The sequence below is a fragment of the Nipponia nippon genome, unplaced genomic scaffold (genome assembly GCF_047370975.1).
Source record: "Nipponia nippon isolate SJK-2023a ecotype South Korea unplaced genomic scaffold, ASM4737097v1 scaffold_11, whole genome shotgun sequence".
Lineage (NCBI taxonomy): Eukaryota > Metazoa > Chordata > Aves > Pelecaniformes > Threskiornithidae > Nipponia > Nipponia nippon.
The window spans coordinates 12,250,374-12,274,650 of record NW_028262302.1 but is presented as its reverse complement, the minus strand read 5'-3'; the positions used below and the strand labels follow the sequence as shown (position 1 = coordinate 12,274,650).

Sequence of the window (24,277 nt, the reverse complement as noted above, 5' to 3'; positions counted from 1 at the left end):
TCTTATTGCTTAAATATTCATGGGGTTGTCTTTGACAAATATTTTTGGGGGCTCACTTTTTTTGAGGTATCTTGGTATTGTTTGACTGTGGATTAGCATTGTTTTGCATCAGGATGATGTTGCTATGCTGAAAAGCAGTGGATTCATACACCGGGAGTAAGAACTCCTCTTGAGCTGTGAATTGAAATGCCTCTTTTTCTGAGGTGAGGTAAGCCAGTTTGTTCACAGGAATTTTTTCACTTAAGGCCGTCCAAATATAAACAGAATTACTAGGTTTTAAGATAGGTATGTGGAAATAAAAGAATCTTAAACATACGCTTTAGATGAGTTCCAAGAGATTTCTCTGCATTCGATTCAGCTGACAAACTGCTGGGATGCATATCCAGTCTCAGAACCAGGACCCTGTCTTCAGAAAATCCTCACGTACGCATCCTTTTAGAACAACCTGTGCCTCATCAGTGGATAGTGGGTAGGGTTTGTGGCTGGCACAGGAGGACACCGGAGCAGACCCTGGCATTCTGTTCGGATTTGAACTTTCCTCTTCACAAGGATTGCTGTGACTTGGAGTGGATGTTTCTTGGGGGGTTGAATTCAAGAGTCCAGAGTGCTGTAACTTTGGAGAGAATAATGTCATTTTGAACAAAGTGATCAGCTTTATAGGTACCACAAGTGGTACTTCCACTGATGGTTTAGCTGGATCTGTGGCAGATGACATGCAGGGAAATTTTTCATTTGCCTTTTCCATTGTGTTGACTATAGGGTGTATTACAATTTAAACTTCCTTTGGCTTCACACAAGGTATATTGATTAGATATTTGACATAAAATTATATGTAAATAAAATGCTTGATTCAGGTGAAGAATTCGGCTGAACAGAAGAAATAAAACTGAGGCAAAGGACCAGACCCAATAATAAAGCAAATGTGTCCAAGCTGAAAATCATGTTTATAAAGTGCTCATAGTTGTAGTAAAATCATTGTGTTCTCACCTCTACTCACGCTTTTCACTCCTAATTACGTATTGTATTTTTTTCTTTACTGGAATTGGATAATGAAATTTGTGGATATGACATAGTTTTATAACAATGCTCTAAAAGACTAGCTGGAAAAGAATTGTTTTACTGCTTTGCTTCTTTCTATTTATGTGGTACATTTCTTGTGACTAAATCTGGTTGGATGTAATGTTAAAAATAACAGTAACCCTTCAATTTTCTGAATTATAGGGTAACTTATTTTAATAATAAAGCTCCTGAAAATGTCAGACTGTGATATAGGTGCATGCAAACATTATACATACATACAATTGGGGAAAAAAAAGAACCAACAACATACTTAAGGGTAGAAGTCACGTAAAAACATTTATGTATCTTAGTCATTTAAGGTGAGTGGTGGTGAGATGTCTCTATTTTTATCAAGACAGCATGCAGGCAGGAGTGGATTAATTCTATGTTTTGGTTAGCTGACAACTGTATAAACCTTCTCCTGACTTTTAGAACTGTGTTAATCCTCGTTCCCTGCTTATAATCCCTTTACAAGAGCAAGCAAGGTGAATGATGCTTTATCTTAGATCAAGACAAGGCATCTGACAGCATTTGGAAATTGCCTCAAGATTTATTGTGGTGAGTGTGACATTTTAAGCTAAATAGTCTTCCAGAGTACTTAGGGAAATAACAGGAAAATTTGAAGAAGTGGTAAATGTTTGGTTTGGTGTTTTTTAGATAGAGGTTGCACTTTAAGTGCATTTTTAGTTACAGGTTCCTCTTTTACTTATTGCTTTATCAATTGCTGTTTCTTCTACCGTAGAAATTTAATACCATAAAAATGAATAGCCTTTGCAACATTATTCAGTAATAAATTAATTTATAAATAATTGTGATTTTATCTTTTGCAGGTTGCAGCATATGCTTATGATAATGAGTGTACATTACATTACTTCATTGGGAATAGTCAACTGGATCAGTATTCTTGAGATAAACATAATTTTAGAGCAGAAGAGTTGTATTTTATTGAAAGTGTTGCTCATGAATGCTCTTTATCCATCTTCTCCTTTTTAGTGGTTTTTAGTAAATAAGTTTGTGAGCCCACATGTGCAACAGCTTTCATTCCCTACCAAATACACATTGACCTTGGAGTCCGTTTAGTATTGTTGAATTTTCCCGTGCTGCTTTCCTGTTTTATTTATGCTTCTGGTACATGCGGGGGTTTTGTTTGTTTTAGCAGACAGTCTTTCATGTAAATACTTGTGTTCTGTGGTCTCCATCACATTTTTATAGTTTTTCTAAATGGTTCAGATGTTGTCCCAACTTTAAGTGGTATCCTGGCTCATTTCACCTTTCTGGGCATGAAGTTAGATGCTGGGATGGTAAATTTGAGACAAGTGTTACAGATGTCCTTGGCTTTCCTTTTCTGTAGGAAAACACCTCTGACTGCCTGCTGCAGAACACCTGTAGGCCTGGTGTTCTGAAGAGCTTGGGAAGAAATCTGGTGTGTCTGCAGTCTCCAGGGTTGGCAACATAAAGATTGTCTCAGGGCTCTCTTCTGCTCTAAACCGTCTTTGGTTGGTAATGAAATACAGTCCATTGAAGCACAGAATACTCTGCTTATCTCAGCTTATTTCACTAGCAGCTCGCCACTGCCTTCTTCCCACCATTCCTTATTTTAAGCCAACTGCTAATTTTATCAGAGTGACCTTTCTGTATAAAAGGAAAACCTTTCAAAAGTTGTCCCTAATTATTCTGTGACTCCACTCTCGAACATTCAGATGATAAGTTCTCGCATATTCAGATAAGTTTTTCATAATATATCCCATAGGAGAGAAGACTGAATTGCTGTTTAATCTACTTGTTCAGAAATATGAAAGAAAATTGTACAATCTGTGATTATTTTTTCTATGTAATACTAGAAGATGTAGTATAAATTTCAAAAATAGAAGGAAGATTAATCTAGTAGTTAAAAACTGTTGTAAATCTCTTATGGAGAAGAAGCAAACAGTAATGGCTGGATGAAGGGTTGTTTGAAGGGTTTTACCGTAATAGTGAAAGATTTAGAAACACGAAAATTTTGTACCTCAAGCAAGTTTATTTAGTTAACTTGTGAGGTCAGAAGCATCCAAAATAATCTTTTTCTGGAAAGAAATTTTTGAAATTTTCCTGGCGAAAAGATTTGGAGTAAACGCTTCTTTGACCTTAAATCATTTATTCTGTACATTTCTAATTCAACAAACAGTGCAGTGAGTTTTTGTGCACTGAAATATGAGAGAGATTATAACTGATAAGACTTTTTGTCATTCAGTTTCCCTTTCTAGCCTGTATTTCATTGCAAACTTGATTTGAAGTTAAATCTGTTTTGATTTTATAGCCATACTTGTCTCAGTGTGCACATAATTAAGTAGCTACAGCATGATAATCTTTACTTAAGCTAATTAAGTAGTTTCTTAGCTTGTAAACTGGTTAGAATGGGAAATCAGTATTTCCACTTTAATTTTAGGCTACCTCAGTTTTTTAGTCTGTGATCATTTTGTAGGTTTGCATACTTTTCACCACTTGTATTTAGAAGTGAAGAACTGGTGTCTAACTTTGTGACTGACAGATCCTAACCAAATCATTTAATAGTGCTTGCTGATTTGTTAAGGGATCTCTCAGGTCATCAAATGTGGTGACCCAAAGGAGCTGAATAGCTGGACTGCCTCCCTCTTAAGTTATTGATAGCTGATTGCAGTACCTCTTCTTTCTGCAGATCTTGCTCGTCTGTATTTTTTTCTTCTTCTTTTTCCCTTTTTTTTTTTTTTTTTGGTTGCTGGTACTGGAGGTGTTATGTTTGACATAACAATGGTTTAATGGTTTAATAATGGTTTAAAGAAAGAGTCTTAGTCCTTGCATTGTCTCATGAGGAAAGAAGGAAGCTGGATATTTTTTTAGGTGGGATTCCATTCCTTGGTTACCTTCAGGCTTTAATATGTCACATTATTGTACCACCAGTTATTATAATCACAATTGCTTCTTTCGTATGAATAGCTAGTAAAGGTAATAGGACATTGTCTTAGCAAATTTATCTCCAAATCATTTTGTAGTATATGATATTTCTGACTTTACTGTGCAAAGAGTTTTTTGCTAGCAAAATGCAAGTAGTTTTGCTGCCTTCTTTTTCAAGGGGCATGTTAGAAAAGAAACTCTTCTCAGATAGTGAAAACCTGGTGATGAAATTGTCAAGATCACATAGAATTTGGAAAAAACCCAGCACCCCCTGCTCCGCCAAAACATGAGTTCTCCTATTGGCACTGGCAAAATCATTCATATTTGAGAAGAGGAGAATATCTTCATTTTAAATCTCTTTTCTAGAGATGGTAACTCTTTTACTAGAAAACTTAAGCCAATCCCTTCCTCAGCAGTGTAGGACGTGACTATGCAAGGCAAAAATGGACATCTGTGTTAAGTGGCATATAGTTCCCAGAATCTTTTTCCTCAATTTTCATATTTGATGAGTTGGGAACTTTGCATCAGTGTTACTGTACTCGCTCTCTAACTCTTTCCTTCTCTTTGAAGTTCATCTGGTCTTCTCCTCCTTCTTCTGAGTTTTGGAACAGATAGGAGCCCAGAGTGATTTCTAGGATTCTCTAGGTTGCTTATAAACATTTTATTTATTATCATTTAACATTTATTAACATTTATTATTATTATTTATTAACATTTAACAGGTTGGACTCGATGATCTCGGAGGTCCTTTCCAACCTTAACGATTCTATGATTCTATGATTCTTGTTCATCTAAAAACATTCCGATCTGAGAGGGGAGAATATGGAATGGTAATGAGATAAATTGCAGCTGGGAATAATCAGTGTACAGCTTTAGTCCACCCTCCCTGTCTCCAGTTCAGACTCTCTTACTTTGAAGTTGGGTGCTTGTACAATTTAAGGAGTCTTCAGAAAGCCACATTTGACATTATTGGTGTTATGAAAATAACTACGTTGAAGAGCCAGTAGTGATGCTCCATGATGAGTACTGCTTTGTTTTGTCTATGGGAAGTAAGTGTGCTCTGACTTGATCTATTTAAACTTGGATGAGAGATGTTTGCTTATTACAGCTCTTTCTGCTTTAACAACTTAAACAGTATGACAGAAATGGTGTGTAGTTTCCCCTGTCATTCTTTCTGGGGAAATATGGATGAATGGCAAATAAGAAAATATCCACAACTATTATGTAAAATGTCTGTAAACATACAATGAAAATATTTTTGTGTATTTACTCATAGAAACAATTTCACACTTGAACTTAACTCGTAATTAATAGATATCTGAGATGCTGTTATTTTGCTGCAGTACTCTTTTGTGCATTTTTACTGGTGCCCTAGTTTTATGAAGCTCAGGACTAGTCACATGAATATATTCTTGGATTTTCATCCAATATTGTTGCTAAGGAAACATCATCTTTAATACTGTATCCTTGTCTGCAGCTTGTCTGTATTAACCAATGCCTGCTAATGCTCAGCACAAACCAAGTAAAGATGGAAAAATCTTAATTTCTCTTATAATAAAGTAGTTTATTATAGACTACTCTCCTTCAGGATCCCCTGCCACTACAAACCTCACACAAATTGGACAGTCACGTCCATGTCTCTGGTCTCATCCCAAACAGACACAATATGGACAGTTTTTATACTTTCTTTTCGTAGGCTGCCATTAATATTTAATATCATTAATCTAACATGGGTATTCTACAGTGCATGGATCTGGTCAAAGTGGTGGAAATGCTTACATGCTGCTCTAAAAGGGAGAAAGAACCTTTTCTGTAGGAAGTATAAAAAATGAGCTTGAATGCACTAAATTGAGAAACATACCCCTGAGAAACTGTTAAAATTGCAATACTGTATTTCAGCCTGCCTTGAATATCTATCTAGGAAAAGACCTGTCAGTCAGAGATATCAGTGGAAATCTCAGTTCTGTACAGGTTCAGCTATTTGGTTTTGTTGCAATAGTGACAGGCAGATTTTTCAAATTTTCTACTTCTGAACTCTTCTGAGAAGTATCAAATTCTGTAGCCAATTTCAAAATTAATTTGACTTATAGGTTTGTTAGGCTAATTCCTGCTTTGTTTTACAGTTACATTTGCCTTTTGGACATTTTCTTTCATATCTGCCTCTTCAGAGACACTATGTTAGATTTAACATCTGTTCTTGAAAAGTCCAGGTCAGAAAGGCCAGAGGCAAGCAAGAAGGCCTGAAGAACTTGTCTTGTTAGGAATATTTGTTTCCTTTTTTGGACAAGTAGCGATATCTCATCCATCAGCTTAGTCATCCTTCAAGGAAGAGGAAAGAAATCAGGCACAAGTTTACAGTCTAGCTGTGTGGGCTAGATGCAAGCACAGTTTCAGCAGTTTAACCTCGGTAGGTCATCCCAGCTTTCATTACCAGGGCAGTAAAAGGAACATGAGCTCTCCTTCTGAGTACAGAGCTTCTCATTCCACTAAGCAATCTCCTCCCTAGGAGAAAAAATGCAAGAAAATCGGTGTGAGGGATCAGTGTACTTAAGCCCACAGAGCCCACACCCACAGATTTGGAAGCTGTCTTAAGAGCTGAGCCATGCTCATGCTTTTCTGCCTTTCCTCAGGGACTGATGGGATGGATAGTAAGCAGCTACTTCAAATACCATCCCAATAGCTGTGCGCTGTTAACACCTCTGCAGAGGTGTCTTGGAGATCTTACCTGGGATATCCAGACACAACTCACCCTCATTGTTTGATCCTGTTAACTGCATCATGCCCATGAGTCAGCGTAGTCCCTGTAGGGCAAGCGTTTATGGTTATCCATTTCTGGGCACCCATTCTAGTTAAATTTTTTCTTTTCGCACTAAGAAGCGATTTACAATGCATTGCTCAGGATTGTTTTAATAGTGAAGGTTCCTGAATATACGAGTAGTGGCAATGCTTTTACTCATGAGGTTGGACCAAGATACTACCTTTTTTTATTAATTGCTATGCCTGTAAGGATTGCTTAATCACTCATACTCCAATGAAAGAACTGAGAAGGGTCTCCATATTGCTTAAAACTGGAGTATAATCCTTGAGTTTTGATCAGGACTCAAAGTTTCAGACTCGGAATTCTGCACGGTGCCCCATGGGTGTAATAATAGCCAAGACTTGAATATTAAGAAAAAGCGTCTTCTTACCATTCATGGTTCCTATGAAAATCATGTAAATAAGTGTGGCAGTTCCTTTTCTTAGTGTGATTATAGAAATAGCAGTCCCTTGGCTCTTTCCATGCTTCCCTTTTCCATCTGTCCTGATAGCCAGTGAGATAAAATACTTGCAAGTAGTACTTGAACCTATCCTTCGCTCCTTGGTCTGGAAGAAATGGTGAGGGAAGGTGTTTTCAGGTAAGTATTTCTTCAGCCACTGCCAACAGCTCTGTTGTTTAGTTTCCCTGAAATCCCTGCATATTGGCATTTTTTAAAAAAGCTTACTGTTTTAAAAAATTTATTGTATATTTCTTCTGCTTTCAATGTCTAGAAAGGTTGTTAGCAATTTACTATAGAGACTGAAGTGATAGGGGAAGGACGTTGGTAATTCTACAGTGTTGTCTGTTGTGATTAAAATGCAGGCTTTGGATCTTAATTTGTGCTGCGTTATCCCATATCAAGGCAGAATTTGAGCTCAGTTGTTTAAGCCAGTATTTTATATCATGATACAGAAAGAACTAATACTATGATATTGCTATTAGTTATTATTTGCCATTTATTAATTAGAAAGAGAGGAAACATTCTCTATGTTCACCTAATACACTTTGAGTGGAATTAGTTGGCACACTTGGGCTAGGACAGTGTTTTCCTGGCCCTTGGTAGTGACTTTACTGTTGTCCCTTCCATCTGTGATGCGTTGCATTTGTTGCTTCTGATCTTTGGTTAAAAACATGCTAAGCTAATTTTTGGTTGCTGGAAAGTGTTTTGTGAGGTGTGGCGTGGGGATGTGGGGATCCTTTAGCATGTGTGTGTCCCCAGGCTGGTGCCTGAGCATTTTTCAAAGTTGCAGTTGTGGGGTGGTTTTCACTTGCCTGAAACTGCACAGCTAAGTATGGGATTGAAGAGGTCGTGAATCAGTCATAAGACTGCTGTGGTTTTACTTTTTCTCTTAGTTTCAGTGTCCCTGTCATGTTGTCCATCCCGTGTCGTCCCGTCCCCCCCCCCCCCCCCCCCCCCCCTTATTCTTTTCGCTTCCTTTCTCTTGAATTTCTTTATTGTCCATGTGGTCTCCCTTTCTGTGGTGTCACTGTAAAAATTAGATCATTTTGAATGCAACGTTTTCTCCCCCTCCAGATGCTTTTCCTTGTTCCCCTGTGTACACCATCTGCCTGTGTGTGCTCTGGGAGGTGTGCAGGTGTTGGTCAGGATTAGGTGGCAGACCTGAAGTGAAATGTGAGAAGTTTTGCCTGCCAGCTCCTTTCTGCATTGTTTTTTAATTATGAAGTTGCTCTGTCAAATAAAGAAGGAAGGGAAGAACAAGAGAAATAACTCTCGAAGAGAAGCAAAGCGGAGAAATGTTGGTTGCTTGATCCCAATGCTGAGGATAATGCGGAGTAGCAAAGAAGAGGAATTCCCATAGAAAACTTGAACAGTCCAGAGGCTTTTCACCTTTTGTAGAAACTTGGAAGTTAAAGGTTCCTCTCAGAGTTGTGCATTGGAATTTGTCAAGTAATATCAACCAACTGAAATGCTATATTGAAGTAGAAAAAATACAAAAGTGCATTGCATAGTGTAGTATGACTTCATGAAATATTAAGGAACTTCTAACATGGTTTTCTCTCGCTCTTTTTGTATTTAGAAAATGTATACAGCTTTTGAGGTAGACCTTTTTTTCTGGTCATTTCCTGATCAGCTTTATCCTAGCTATTTCTTCTATGTTTATAGACTCCCCTTGTCTCCACCCTTTGAACTTAATTCATCAAAATCTGTGTTCAGATGTAAGATTGTCTTACCATTGCAAAGTGCTCCACCTTTCTCCTTTCCAAGTGATGTTGAGAATGATAAATACATTTAGTGTATGTTGTTAGTGGTTCTGTCCACCAGTCTCTCAAGATCATTACTCTGTGATTAGGGGGGGAAATTTTTTAGCCAAACTAAGTAACCAACTTTTGAAATTTTATCTTCCTGGCACACACGTGGTATTTCTCACGTCATTTTGGACTGCTGTACCTAGTCTGTGTAGAATGTCATCAAGTAACTTGTTTGGGTTTCTATTAGAATATATTTTTTCTTACTTTTCTGTATTATGAAATACTAATCTTCAGACCTCATGTCCTCCCTTGCAGCTTGCTTGCATAAACAAAACAAAAAACTATCTATCTTGCTGACTAGCATACTTTCTAGTCCCAGATTTGGTCCCAGATTTGACAAAACACTTGTGACAATCCTCTGTGGACTTTGAAAGAGTCTGAAATACGAACTATGAGAAAATTCTCTGCAATGTTAGAAATGTGAAAAGTTAATAATTACTCAAAATCAACTATACGCAATTGTTCTATATTAAAATTAAGACATTTAAGATAATCTTCATCTCACTTCAGTTTAGTCATCTGAAGTCTGGTCATAACATCTAATCTAAGCTAGTCATGCTTTGCCTTGCTGTACGATCAGCGGAGAGATAGCTTCAGAAGGCTATTCAATCCTCTCATAAAAGGATGTCAAATAGTTTGTGGAATGAAGTACTTCTGGAGATGCATCTCTCTCTCCATTGATGACAGATGTGTAGATAGCTAAACACTAACTTTTGTTGTCCATCCTTTGTATTTTTAAATGTTAAGAAATAGAAAGAAAGGGAAAAAGGTAATTTTTTAGTGCATGAAAATCTGACCTAATTTAGTAAACTCTGTATTTTGGAACAGAGGATTAATGACTATCCTACAACTAGTTTAATTGGAGAAGGCTTGAAGGTTCAAATTCAAGAAAGGTGGTGGCATTAAGGGAATTTTTAAGGGAATTTTGTATTATTTGTATTTAAGGGAATTTTACAGCTATTGTGGAATGTGTGATAAAAAAAGACTTTTTAATGTATACTGTCAATGGGAAAAATATTGTAAAATCACTTTTAAGGAAAAATAGTAATGCAACCAAATAGGCAAATGTAAAAGTTTCATGCAAAAATATTTTATATCTTTTTCTTTGGCAGCCTTGCTTTACATCCTGAACGTGTGTTGGTGGCAACAGGTCAAGTTGGAAAAGAACCATACATCTGCGTGTGGGACTCGTACACTGTGCAAACTGTATCTGTTCTGAAAGATGTTCACACGCATGGTATAGCTTGCTTGGCTTTTGATTTAGATGGTCAGGTATGTAATTAATATTCTTTTTTCAAACACTTAAATTGTTTCTCTGTCAGAAATCTTCTTATGTAGCTTTTTCTTTTTTTAAGGAAGTGTATTGACTCAGGTTTTATCTGCTTATTCTCAAGTTGAGGAAAAAACGTTGGCGGTAGTAGTGACTGACAAATACTCACATTTGGCAAGAAAAGTATAACTTCAGGAGAGTTTTGAATGAAGATGAGGTGGTAGGGAGATTCTTGTGGTCTGTGGGCCATGGTTCAGGATTACACCAAATGGCTGGAGATAGTGGACCTCCCTTGTGTAGGGGTATGTCTTGTGCACGAAGTGATGGCAATCTCATTGTGGTACTCATTTTGGACACTGAATGTCTTCAGGCAGTATCCCCTTCTCTGGCATGCATTTTGCATCTGTTGGTGGCTCTCCACATTTTGATTGATTATTCAGACTCATGTATCCTGGATCTAAGAGGCAAGAAAAAGGTTTTGTTGGATTATAATTTTGTTACTTTAAAACATTCTCTAAGTAATAAATTGGTTCTCAGAGCTGCTACTTATAAGGGAGATAATTTTTACCAGACTCTTGCTCCTATGAGTAAAGAGGCTTTCTTGCTTGATGTATTAGAAATGGAAAATATGCATTAGGTAGCAGCTGAAGAGGTATTAGCCATGAAAGTCCTTCCTGCAGTTGTGCTCTCCTGGTCTTATGCAGCACTTCTTCCCCTCCCGCTTAGCCTTGCAATGTGATATTCAGATTTAGCTATATTCTCAGTTCCTCTTGCTTGCTAAAAAGGTCAATATCTGTTTCTTACTACTGCTTTCTAAAGTGAGGATGTATTGTAGAGACCAGTTGCTGTCCTTACTAAGACAATATCAATTGGAGCTCTGTTGAACACAAATAGAGGAAAGCCTAGCTGTAACTTGTTTCTGTTAAAACATGCTGTAATTGTTGTAGGGAGGTTTTGAGTTTGTTGGAATGATCTACAGATCTTATCATTTAGGTTTCTCATTGCTTAGAGAGTCAACTTCTAGAGTCAGCTTCTTTCTAAAACATAAGTTCTACTTGACAGTAATTTCTTTTCTCCATGTTGTTATTGCCTGTGTAAACTTGTGTCACTTCCTCGCTTGAACAGCCTTAATAATTTAAGGTCAAAATGTATCTAATTAGGATTGAAGTCCCCTAACTTTTTTTAGAATGCAGTTATGCATCCCCCGTGTGTATTGGAGTGATTTGAATGTAGATCTGTGATTTGTTCTAGGAGTACCCAGTGCTGATTCTTACTTTTAAAGCCATAAATACTCAGAATTTAGGCTGTCCGCTTTTCTCAGTGTTTCCATATGATCACCTTTTTTGTGGCGTTGGTTAGAATTTTGTGGTCTCAAAGGAAAGCTGGATACAGGTTTTTCAAGATCTGCATCTCCAGAATTGACTCCATATGGAAATACAGTAAAACACAAATCCAGTTCAGAAAATACTGCAAAATATGTTTGTTTACATCTTGCCTATCCTTTCAAATCCAAATTTGTCAAAGTCCCTGACCAGGTTCTTTTAGAGGATTTAATGTTTGATACTTATTTGATATATTTGGCATTATATGGGATTTTGATTCAGTAGAGTGATACAGCAATATACTGAAATCACAACACAAGCAGTTGCAATATACAGATGAATCACAAGAAAAACGTGGTTCTTGTTACTGGTCTCTGTATGATCACTGTCAGGATGCTGGGCATCTCCGGTCACCAGGAAGCAATATGTGGATTGAAGTGAGGTCTTTTTGTTCTTCCTGGTTTTGCAGTTTAACTGTCTTCAGACTCTTTCTGAATATTAAAGGTTTAATGAAGTTTGTACATTCTGGGTCTTGTTGGATTCTCCTTTTGAGAAAGGATTCAGAAAGGAATAGTTACTCATACATGTTTTGAAGTATCAAGCAAAAGACTCTTAAAGCTTTTAACTGTTTTTAATCTTTTGTTTGTTTCCAAGAATACTGAAGAAAATATTTTTTCTTTGTATCTCCTGAACTTGTAAAATAAATTCTTAAATTCTGCAAGTTATATGTAATTAAAGGTAAACACATGTAGTTTCATTAACTTCAGTGAGATTATTCCTTTTTGCAAATGTCTCCTGACTGCTACTTGCCATGTGTGCTATATATAATTATATATATTAAATCAGAAATATGTTGTTATCTGAGAAGATCTTACTTCTTTCTGATCATGATGTTGTAACTGAAGAGACGCATCCGTGGAATCTTTGGCATAAGATGTTATATCTTTAGTTTTCTTCTACATTGAAATGTAGCTATTGCTTCTAATTCAAATATGTTATGAATTTGTTATTATTCAAAATGATGACTCTAACTTTCATTAATATATTGAGGGTTTTTTTTTTATTTAATTTGGACATTTTTAGCGTTTGGTCTCAGTTGGTTTGGATTCGAAAAACACAGTTTGTGTATGGGACTGGAGAAAAGGAAAACTGCTATCAATGGCTCCTGGTCATACAGACAGAGTGAGTATAACTAAAGAATTTGAGTGTCAATGTAATTGTAGTTTGTTAAACCGTGTCTGTGTATATGTACTAGAGCTATGTCTGAACAAAAAACATTTTGTGTTTTAGAAATTTAATTTTCATAAGGCTTGGATATGTATTAAGATATGTGAAGATCTTTAAGATATGTACGTTTATTTCTAAAATAAAATGCGTAACTCACTGTTTATTTGTGTGTGGTTTGTTGAGGCTGTAAGCAGGTAGAGGAAATGCAAAATTAATGCGCTTCCTAGACCCTAATCCCCATATGGGAAATCAAAATGCAAATAAGCTCTTGAATTTTTCTAGTCTGTAAATGAACCTTTATGTTGTTTTATCATGTGTTGTAATTACTCTAGGGATAAAAAAACAAATAGAACTAATATGAGCTGTACATTGCAATTTCAGTATTGAATGAGGGGATAAAAAAGTCATACTGATAGTTCCATTTAAAGCATTTCAGACTATCTGTTAATTTGTTACAAGTTTTTACTGTTTTAACTGTCCCATGCTAGAAAGGCCCTCTCTGCTGACATCCTTGGGGTTTTTTTATGCAGATATTTGATATTTCTTGGGATTTGTACCAGCCAAACAAGCTCGTCAGCTGTGGTGTAAAACACATCAAGGTAATGAAATAAATGTTATTTCATAAAATATTTAAGCTGCAGTATTTTATACTCTATAAAATATATAAAAATAGAATCTAAAAGGAATATATAATTATAATATGAAAGGTCCTCTGTAAGAATAATATTACTTCTTAGGAACAGCAATAATGGATCACACCTGACTACACTATAGACATTTTATGAGATATACATAGTAGAAAACAGACCATCTCTGCTCAAAAGAGTTCATGCCCTGTCAGAAGGAATGCAGAAGGAATGAAACAATTGTCAGTAGCATTGTATGTAATGTTCGTAATATAATTTAAGATTTAGGTTGTCTAAAACATGCTGTTTGAAATCCCAAGTAGCGTAAGACAGGATGCTCACCTTAAACGTGTGTCCAGGTACTCAGGTTTCTGATTCTTGAACAATTAATGAATTGTTACACTGTGGAGGTGAAATGAGTTAAAAAACCATTTCTTACAGTTTGAGAGAGTATGGGGATACAGTGGAAAGAGAAAGGAAAATGCTTGATCTTTCTATTAATTCTTTTCTTTCCCTGCTGTTACTCCTCCCTTTGTCATTTTGAACACTCTGTACCTGTTACAGGATTCACAATTTGGACGGTTCATGTCTTTTTCAAGCAGTGTTCCATAGAAACACTCTGTTTTGTTTGATCCTTGTACCAACTGCCATGCAGAAACAGCTTCTTTTTCAGATTTAACTCTGTCAGCAGGATTATCAATGCTTGACTGCTGTCAAATATGTTCCCTAAAGTCACTGCCTTCTCCCATGCACTGTCTTCTGTGTTACCACATAACAGCAGTAGATGGCAGCTATAAAGTTCTGTATTTCTCTTATGTGTAGGTTCCTATGGTGGGAAAATGTGTTGCTTTTTATACAATGAACTTTTAGATTAGTATGTATTAATGGTTTATTGGAAAAAGTGTTCAATGTGTTGGCTAGATTGCATATGTCTTTGATTTAGCATAGTGTTTAGCATGTCATTTACATATTTCCGTGAGCTTGGTTAATAATGATCTTTTTTTCTACTTCAAGATCTAAAAGGACTGTTATGCCAATAATGAGCTAATATTTGCCAGCAGAGATGTAGTATATTTAAGGTGGCTTTATGATGTCAAAACATATCTATTTAGATAACAAAAGTTCATTTAAGTGACTTTTAAGGTTCTACAGAGCCTTTTTAAATAACAGTAACATTTTTAAAATAATTGGTGTTTCCTTTGAGAAAACATCAACTAAAAATCTGAATCCTAGAGATTTATAGGCATTTGGATCAGGCAAGAGATTTTTGTTGATGTGTGTTTTTCTTAAACCACCCCTTCTTCTTGTGCATGGGAGAAGGCAGTGACTTGTTTTTTCAGATATCAGTAATTACTTTTATGTTTGTAATGCTGTCTTATTTTTTCCTCGCATGATATTTTATGCAAATTGTAATGCTACTTAATCAAGTTACGTAGATAATTCCAAGTGAACTGATATTGAGGAATTACTTTTCTTAGATATGTTACGTACTTCCACATTGGAGCTAGGTGTTTGATTTATGCAGTGATTGTGCAGTTACTTCTCAAGCAACATCATCATCTGTGGCCTGTGTGCTTCGGTTAAAGAAATACTAGTTAAGACACAGGGATTCGTCTAATCAGTATATGGTTATTTCTTAATTATAGTATTGCTAGTACAAAAATCTGTTTGTTGTAACTGCTTACATTATCCTGTATTAATTGAAGTCTCTGCTCAGAATTTTGCATAGGTTATTGGTAACAGAGAGACTTGCTGTGAAACAGTTTTGTAAACATGTATACAGGGAACATGCTGAGACAATATGAGTAACCTGTCAGCAGTGATGAAATAAATGCGTTCACATTTTGCACTGGATTACTCCAGCAGCTTGTTGACTTTCCGGTGCACATTTACATGTTTGGACAGGAGGGTTTGAAGGGAATATGCAAATGCTGCTTGTCTGCAGAGATCTCCAGAAACTAGAGTGTAGCTGGAGATTCGGTTGGCAAGTATTGTGCTCTGACAAGAGACTTTGCAAGTCTTTAGTTTAGGAGTCATTGGTACATGTTGGATCACCTAGGAGGAAATTCACTCTCTTGTGATTGCTGTAATCACATGCTAACAGTTTATTAGAAAGTTCTTCAAAAATGTCTGCCTTAGATGGCTGCTTTGCATGATCAGTGGTTCTGATGAGAAGCAGTAAGTCTATAATAAAACCAGCTGCTTTCCAACAGAGCAAATGGCAGCCTTAGATGCATCTTTAAATGCCTACAATAACATAAAGTACAAGTGCAGCATTTGCAGAGTGGAAGTCTTACATCAAAGAAAGATCAGATAATTTTATTATGAAATGCTTTTAAAAAATAACTGAAAATACAACTGACTCACAAATTATAATTTGAAAGAATTTCAGTTTGATTTAATACTGATACCCCGAAACTCCTTCCCAACTAGTCTGCTGTGCTGATTTTATGGAAAGATAAATTTGGTTAATAACATAAAAAGTTGTTAAGCAACTGGAGGGAGGGGAAGGGAAAGCAGGGAAAAGGTTATGAATGATAATGTCTTTTGGAGGTAAGGTACCTTTCTTTCAGATGTATATATTAAAGTATAGGATATTACCGAAATATCCATCTTTCTAAATCATTTTACGTTGCAGTTCTGGAGCTTGTGTGGCAATTCATTGACACCAAAACGTGGTGTTTTTGGCAAAACTGGTGATCTCCAAACTATATTGTGCCTAGCTTGTGCAAGGGATGAAGTGACATATTCTGGTGCACTGAATGGAGATATATATGTATGGAAAGGAATCAACCTTGTACGGACAATACAGGGAGCACATGCTGTAAGTATATCTCTTTTAAATTAATATAAAATGTGAAATAGATTTCTGGAGAGCTGGGAAGTGCAGTGCAAGATCACCTGGTCTGTGTTCCTAAACAGTTTCAATGATAGAGTCTCAGTATGTCTAATTTGAATTTTTTTTTTTTTTATTATTCCTTTCTTTCTGTGGCTTAAGATCGCTGTTACGGTAGAAAGTGAATGCTAGATTGAGAAATACAGGTTTATGTACTATTTATTTACTGTCTCCTATTATCATTGATGGGGGACTTAGTAATCAATAGAGCCTGGAATGCATTTAAGTTTACCCTTAAGTAGACATGTATTATTGTGTTCAGTTACCCATGTGTGGGTATATATAGTGACATTTTATATACTGGAGTTGAGTATGTAGTTGCCTCCCCCAAAGAATATAGATCTGCTTTATCTGACTTTCTTTTGTCAATGTCTGTCTGATTAATCCAAAAGCATCCCAGAAGGCCTGGACTCCTGTATTTAGGCAATTGGTGTTGAAACAAAGAAACAGGTCCCCAGAGAAGCTGTGGAGTCTCCATCCATATCTCTGTCTATTTGGAGATACTCACAACACAGCTGGACACAGCCCTGAGCAGCCTGCTGTTGTCTGACGAGCAGGGGTTTGGACTAGAAGCTCTCCAGAGTTTTCTCCTGACGCCAGCTGTTCTGGCATTCCTTGAATTGAGTCCTACTGGCTGGTTGTCCGATAGCTCTCTGGAGTCAAGTGATTCTGTGAACTGTAATGTAATCCCAAACACCTAGCTCGTTTGTAGACACATGTTTAGTCATTTTAGCTTGACTCACTCACTCTTCCTTGTCCTATGTTGCTGCCTTTTACTTGTATTAATTCAGCTTTTTAGAACAGTATACAGCTTTGAAAAGTGAAGACATATCAGTGAAAGTTTTAATAAAATTTTTCAAAAGTGCTTGGTAAGATTTTCTTTTACATTTAATCAAAAGGTTTAATGCGACTATGAAGTGATTATATTTTTGCTATGTTAAGTTTTCATTATATTTTCTGTATTCTTTCAAAGCATATGGTTTTGTGATTAAAGCAGGCAGCAAAAAACCACTTAGTGGTTTGCAATCTAATTTGTGCATGCCAAGCTATGAGAGTCCTCATTTCTTCTCATGGTCGTAAGACATATATGGTAATTTAATGCAAGATTCAACTTCTAACTTGTCCAAGTATCACTTCAAAACCAAAGCCAATCAATTTCTCATTGTTTTACCCTACGAGGCATGAAACTGCTCAGGTAGCTTTATGAAGCTATATTGTTCGAAGGTTGATTTTCATTCTGGAAAGCACTGTACTTTCTAGATAATCTTTGAAGTTCCCTTATTAACAATTTAAAATAGTGTGAAAATACAAGCATATGAGTTCCTATATTGCAGCTTCAAAATTCTAGGTCAAAAGCAGTAACAGTTAATTATTCTTTCTTATAAGAATGCATTTGTTTTAATTAGCGGTATTGGACTGGATGGGATGATGGGTGTAACTGAAGTATTAGAATTGTTCTTTATGATTTGATCAGGTAGAATGGATGGGACAAAAAGTGGATGATATGTATGTGGGAGAGGGTGCAGTCAGTCTGTAGTAAGGAGACTCTTTGTTTACTGATAATTTAGAAATGTACGTTCAGGACAGTTGTGGCTTGTTGAAGTAACTAATAATTTAAAAGCAATTGGACTGCTTATTCAGACAGCTGTATAATGACAGTGTATCTGATTATGAGCAAAAATAAACTTATGAAGAACATAAGTGTGGGAAACATATCCTCGACTATTTTGCGTTTGAGATTTCTTTAGATACGTATAAAGATGTGTATGTATATATTTTTTTAATATACATACACCCAGCCCCCCCCATCTATGGAAATATTGAATGTATTCAAGAAGGCCCAAATTATAAACCAAGAATTATGAGGGGATATTCTAGCCTTCAAATATTCCCTGATTCTTACTCTATACCTTCAGTTCTGGTTTTAGTGTTCGTATTTAGTGTTCAATGGTGTTCTGTTCTATTCTGTATTTTCCTAAGGTAATATGGACTACTTTTTGATATTGGAATTAGTGAAATGAAATTTTTAAAATGTTTATATTGCATATGCAGACCTGGATTCCCAGAGGAAAGAGTGCATTTTGTCTCCTATCCAAAACTGATCAGGAAAATACCCTCCCATCCTCTTTGGTGCTGTAGGAGACACCTGTCCTGTATATTCACATATTTGTTACTTGAAGTATTTAGAATTGCAACAGTTTATGCCTCAGAATAATGCAGTGCTTTTCGGCTGTTTCAGTGTGAAAGGACCCAACTGATAAACGTAGGATGATGAGAGCTTGTTGCTCCATTGCCCTATGTGCTGTGTCAGTTCTTTGTTGACCACAAGATCAAATTTGAAGTGCTCTGCTCCTTATCTTCAGTAGCGTCAGTGGACGGAGCGCAGGCGACCTTGGAGTAGGTCTCATTTAGCCTTCTATTTTTGGCTCTGTGCTTTAGGCTCAATGCAATTGTACTTTGCAGTACTGAAAATTAAGTAGGGGCACTAGTCAGTGGTTTTGGAATTCATTTTCACAAGAGATTAGAGTCACTACAAATCTCACCAATTTCAGGGGGAAAAAAAAAAACAATAAAATCTCTTCTGGAAGCTTACTTTCCAACAAAATGAAACCTTGTTTTTCAATAAAATACAACCTTAAAGGATAATATTGTCAGACTATTGTAAGCACAAAATATAGCAGCTTGGAATAAGAGTGCCTCTTCAGCCATACTAAACTATTACCGTCATATTTTACAGTTATTTTGTACTTAATTTTACAAATCATGTTCTTCTCGTCCATTCTTTTAAAAGAAAATGCAAGTGTAAATTGTAACATTTGTGATGTGCATACATTGTTAAAGCACAGTGTGCACAGAGTAGGGAATTGATACAAATTTCCATTCAGTATGGTAGTGTTGGAATTGTCATCCCTGCATGCCTGTTTATCATCCTACATCGTTACTCCTCAACAGGCTTGAATTAAACTGAAAATTTATTCAAGGAAAACATGTCATTATTTGCATAAAGTACCGTGTATTCCTTTCTTGCAGCATAAACAGTAGGTATCTGAGATGCAGGAAAACATTTTCTAGAGCATGTTAGTGATGTGGGGATATAGTCCATCCAGCTGGCAATGGTCTGCATTAATATAGAAAACAGGTTATTTTCAAAGGTTGTCTATCTGTTGCAGTTACCCTAGCTGAAATGACATTTTTTATTTTAAGAGTAATTCAATGTGAAAAATAAAGCATGCTGATGCAGTGTAAGCAACTGAGGAAACAGATAGCAAGTTGAACACTGGCAAGCAAAATAAGAATTCACAGCTAAGCCAGATTATCTGTCTTTTGTCGCAGCGATACTAAGAACTGTAGACAGAGGAAAGAAGAGTTTCCGGCAGACTCCTATCTGAGTTTGAGTAGAAACAAAAAGTTGAAAGCAAATAGGTTGGGATGACTGGAGAATTAGTTGGAAGAGGGCTGGAGAGTTCACTTAATGTAGACGTAGGAATGAATGAAAAGCAGGAAAAGACGGAAATGAGCAGGGGTTAAGAGTAGAGGCACAGACTTCATGTGCAGGGAACACTGAATGGCAACGGGAAACTCTGATTCTAGTTTTGCTGATCGCTCCTAAATAATAATACTAATAATGAAAGTTTTAAAAGGGAGAAAGAAAACAGAGGAACATGAAAGCATATGTAAGTTCATTGGCACTGGTAGTACTTCAGGAGGTTATTTGTAGGCAGTGCATCTGATTCTGGAAAGTTAATATATACCTTGACTAAAAAAAAAAAAATCTTTTATTAGATGTCTCATTTTTGTACCAGTGCAAAGAACAGGCTATAGATTCTTCTATTTGTTTTATCTTACGTGTTCTAAATTCAAGGTAGTCCCTGACTATTAAGATATATATACAAGATGTCACTCAGGTATTAAAACAAAATAGTATGCTTATTTAAAAACACTGTACGTTTTAAAGATTCTTGTGTGCTATGCCTTTGCCTTGCATAGTAAATGTACCTAAGATGCTTTCGCAGCAGCTGAATAATTTATTTTGAGATAGTCTTTCAGAGGTACACATTAAAGTTGTGTGGATTGATGTCAGAAACTGAGGTTAAATAACAGGCTTGAGGTTAAGTAACAGGCACTCTGTTAAAACTATTGCACGCCTATGTCAGTTGGCTGAATACTAATTAAATATAGATGGAAACAATATAATGAACTTAAATGAATGGTTTTAAGCTGGTATCATGTGCCAACACATTAAGTCATGCAGTATTTTTCTCCTACTGCTTAGACTAGTCATGGATTTGAAAGGTAACTGACGACTTATTTCAGCCAATGACAGGCGTATAGGCAACTATTTAACTTTTTTTAATAGTAATATGCCCATTTTTTAACTGTTTTATGGGTGATTTGTTAGATGGGAAGGTTAAATTTCACAGTAGTGGCTTTCCACTGTAAACTTACTGACACCAACTTTAAATATTTGCAATCCATTTCCTTGCTATGCAGTATATATTGGGAGAGACAATACCTTAGAATAAGTGCCCAATGTATGTATTGCTTTACATGTTAGCATCTATGTCCTGAATTGTATCTAGGAGGAAAAAGGAGGCACTGGAGTTCTTACTGAACTGGTATAATGTCTTTGTTCTACATATTGCTCAGTAGTAGTCACTTGCTTCTGAAGTTCCCATGTGATCTTTCAAGCTTGGTCCTAATTATAGGGAACTGCAGTCATATGTTTTAGGAATTGCATAGTCAGAGTTAGTGTGGTGGATTTTGTAGAAATCCATCATTTAGATAAATTAATTTTGATTTTTGTCCATTGGAGGCAAGATAGGTCCAGCAGTAATAGAAAACTTGAGTCTACCTCGCTATTGGAAGCTTCTTAGATACAAGCAGTGGCAAAATATTCATGCAGTAGAGGCCATCTTTGTCAAGTTCTTCTTGTACTTTTCCAGCTTTCAGTTGTGAGTTCTGATAGATCTGGGCATTTATTTCTTTGTTTGCTCTCATTCAACTCTTTTTTCGAATTTAAGGGAACACAGATGTGATACCAGCTGGTTATATTGGAAAAATAGGAAATATTCTGCATTCTGAGAAAACTGCTGATCAATTTGAGGTGTTATTTCCAGAATTTTCCTGTTCGGGAAAGGAAGTGTAATGAAAAATTTGTAACAGAAGAATGCAGTCTGTATGTCAAACTTCGTAACTTTTAAGATGGAAGACTTTGATCTATGCCTTTTACTTTGATTCAGGAGCACAATCAATCTTTGTTGCTCACATTATTCAGTTGGATCAAAGTCAGTGCAATTGTTTGCCTCTCATTACTGCTAGAAGGCTATTGACCATCAAGAATAAAATTATGTTAATGACAATTTCAGGCTGAAGGATTAAGAAAAGCACGAAGACTCCAAAGTTGATTTGCATTGACAATCTTGACAGTTTCTAAGAGGAAAGATTTAGTGGAAGAATTATGACTGGCCAAGCTACCAGAGTAAAGTAGCTGTCTTTTCCCTATTAAGTGTAGGCCTAACAATTAAATGAAGAGTAGCTAAGCTCAGCTTCTTCCATTAGGTACTTATAGTCCCCATTAATATGGGACCTTTTTTCTATTTTTCATATAATTCTTCTATTCCAGTGGCACATAGGCTGAAATGAGAGTGTCCTATTGCATTTCGAGAGATTGAGCAAGCACAACATCTGCCAAATCTCCTTGACAACCAGTATGTCCTTTTCAAGATAAGGATATTCTGTGAAATGGAAAACAGATTAATCCTGGATCCACTTGATCTTATCTTCAGAACATTCAGCCAGCTTCCCACATCGCCAAATGTCTGATTCTTTTTTTAATACTGACTAATTAAATAATGGATTTCGGAAGGACTTAATTAGAGAAAAGAGAATAATTCTATTATCAAGGTTGCATTCCAAAAAGAGCTTTAAAAGATTTAAATATGCCAGAACTTGGGCAGAATTTAGTATATGGTACAAAATGAGCCAAAATTCCTCTAGCCTTTTATTTGCTCAATGACCCTAAAAGGTTAACGCAGTAAAACAGACAGATATACACAGAGAGAGAGAAACAAATACACTTTGGGTTGTATTTTCAAAAATCTCTAGGCTCTTAAGGAAACAGAAAGAGGATTTTCAGGATGTTGGAGATAATGGGAGTTAGCCTTCTAATCTGCTTATGACTTAAAAATTCTGCTGCGTTTCTGTTTAGGCAAGTACTACTCCTGAAAATATGGCTTGTCTTAAGTCTGTATCCTGAGGATGGACATGACACGTCAAAAAATTTGAATTCTGTCACCCTAGTCTTTCAGTTTTGATTGTCATTTGACATTCTAGTAATAATATGCTTTTTTTTTTTGTGAAACCTGAGAGATTTCTTTTTTCTCAACTTGAAAAATTATATCGTTGTTACCTGTTGCTAAAGAAGCAATTTAGATAATGCATCATATTTACATCAAATATAGTGGCTATGGGGATACAGTATCTTTATTTTAATAAGATATATCATCCTTGCCTGTTAGTTATCCTGAAGAAAACATGTATCAAGTGAGTTAAAGAAAAAGTGTTAGGTTTTGTTTCCTGATGTCCACCTTTAAAATAAGAGTTTATATTATGTATTTTTAAATGGTGTACAGTGATCACTGTTTTTATTAGATTTTGCTTCTAAACTTAAAATTTAAATCAATCTTCCTTGGCTTAAAATGTAAAAAAACCCTAGATCTTTTTTGCCTGGTTGCACAGAAGCTGAGTAATAGCAACAAAGGCCCTGAACCAAGCCTAACAGAGACCAGTGGACATTTTCCTGCTGACATTTGTGAGAGTTGGAGCAGGCCTTAAGGCAAGAGGATATGAAACTAAACTCTTTCTAGGGATAAGAAGCAGCGTCACTACGATCATCATCATCAGGATGAAAGAAGTATTGCCACAATTCTCTTATCTTACTGCTTGTTACTGAGAGTGAATTCTGCTCAGTTTGAGGTTGTTTACCTATCTGACTCTTTCCGATTTAAAGCTTGTATTAGTTGCATTTGTTTATGCTATTTTCAACAGTGTAATGGGTAGGAAGATGATACCAGCATGGACAAGAGTTCTGCTTTCCATATTGGTATCTCTAATCCGTGTATATTGTTAAAAATAACTTTCTTCTCTCTTTAGGCAGGAATTTTCAGCATGAATGCATGCGAAGAGGGGTTTGCCACTGGTGGCAGGGATGGCTGTGTTCGCTTGTGGGACTTAAATTTTAAACCAATTACTGTGATTGATCTCAGGGAAACAGACCAGGGATATAAAGGTAAAAAGAAGTTTGTCACTTTTAGTATACTGATAAGGTAGGAAATTTACCAATGTTTTGAACACGAAAAGACTTTAAAAAACCAAACCAAAACAAAACCAAAAAGGTTGTTTTGTGTATGTTACTGTGAACTATTTGCTAGAAAAGCAATTTGGTTATGCCCACTGGTATGAAGGTCACGTAGTCCTTCAAAGTTACTGTAAAACGTACTATGAAGTTGTAGACACAGAGATTTAAATTTTTTCTTTTAAACCAATAAAATGCACATTTTTTTCTATAGCACAGCAGTTTACAACAAGGAACAGTAATGCTTTAAGAGAACTTAGAAGAGACAGTGAGATCTACAATGTAAAACAGCAGAGCAGTGAAATTGCATTTGCTACTTATCCAAATTTTCATAAAAACTTTTTAAAAATCCTATCTTTAATAAATTCAGTTTCCTGAATATTTTCCCTTCAGTCTTTTTTTCTTATTGTATCCTTTTGAGGATTGACTTTATGACCTGTCCTTCTACTCATTTTCTTAATTGCATTTTCTGCTGCTCCTATGCCTCACCTTTTGGTAATTTTATCTGTGAACACAAACTCAAGTTCTGTATCCCTGGGAATGGC

General features: G+C 36.1%; 1 protein-coding gene across 4 annotated transcripts in view; it reads left to right on the top strand.

Annotated features, from left to right (window-relative positions):
- EML5 (EMAP like 5) overlaps positions 1-24,277 on the top strand; it is a 117,531-nt gene that overhangs the window by 11,496 nt on the left and 81,758 nt on the right. For all 4 annotated transcript variants that reach the window (XM_087747471.1, XM_087747470.1, XM_087747469.1 and 1 more), the window contains exons 2-6: positions 10,150-10,309; positions 12,713-12,811; positions 13,387-13,455; positions 16,121-16,306; positions 23,531-23,666. In XM_087747471.1, the coding sequence (XP_087603597.1) occupies positions 10,150-10,309; positions 12,713-12,811; positions 13,387-13,455; positions 16,121-16,306; positions 23,531-23,666 (650 nt within the window). The remainder of the gene's footprint in view (positions 1-10,149; positions 10,310-12,712; positions 12,812-13,386; positions 13,456-16,120; positions 16,307-23,530; positions 23,667-24,277) is intronic.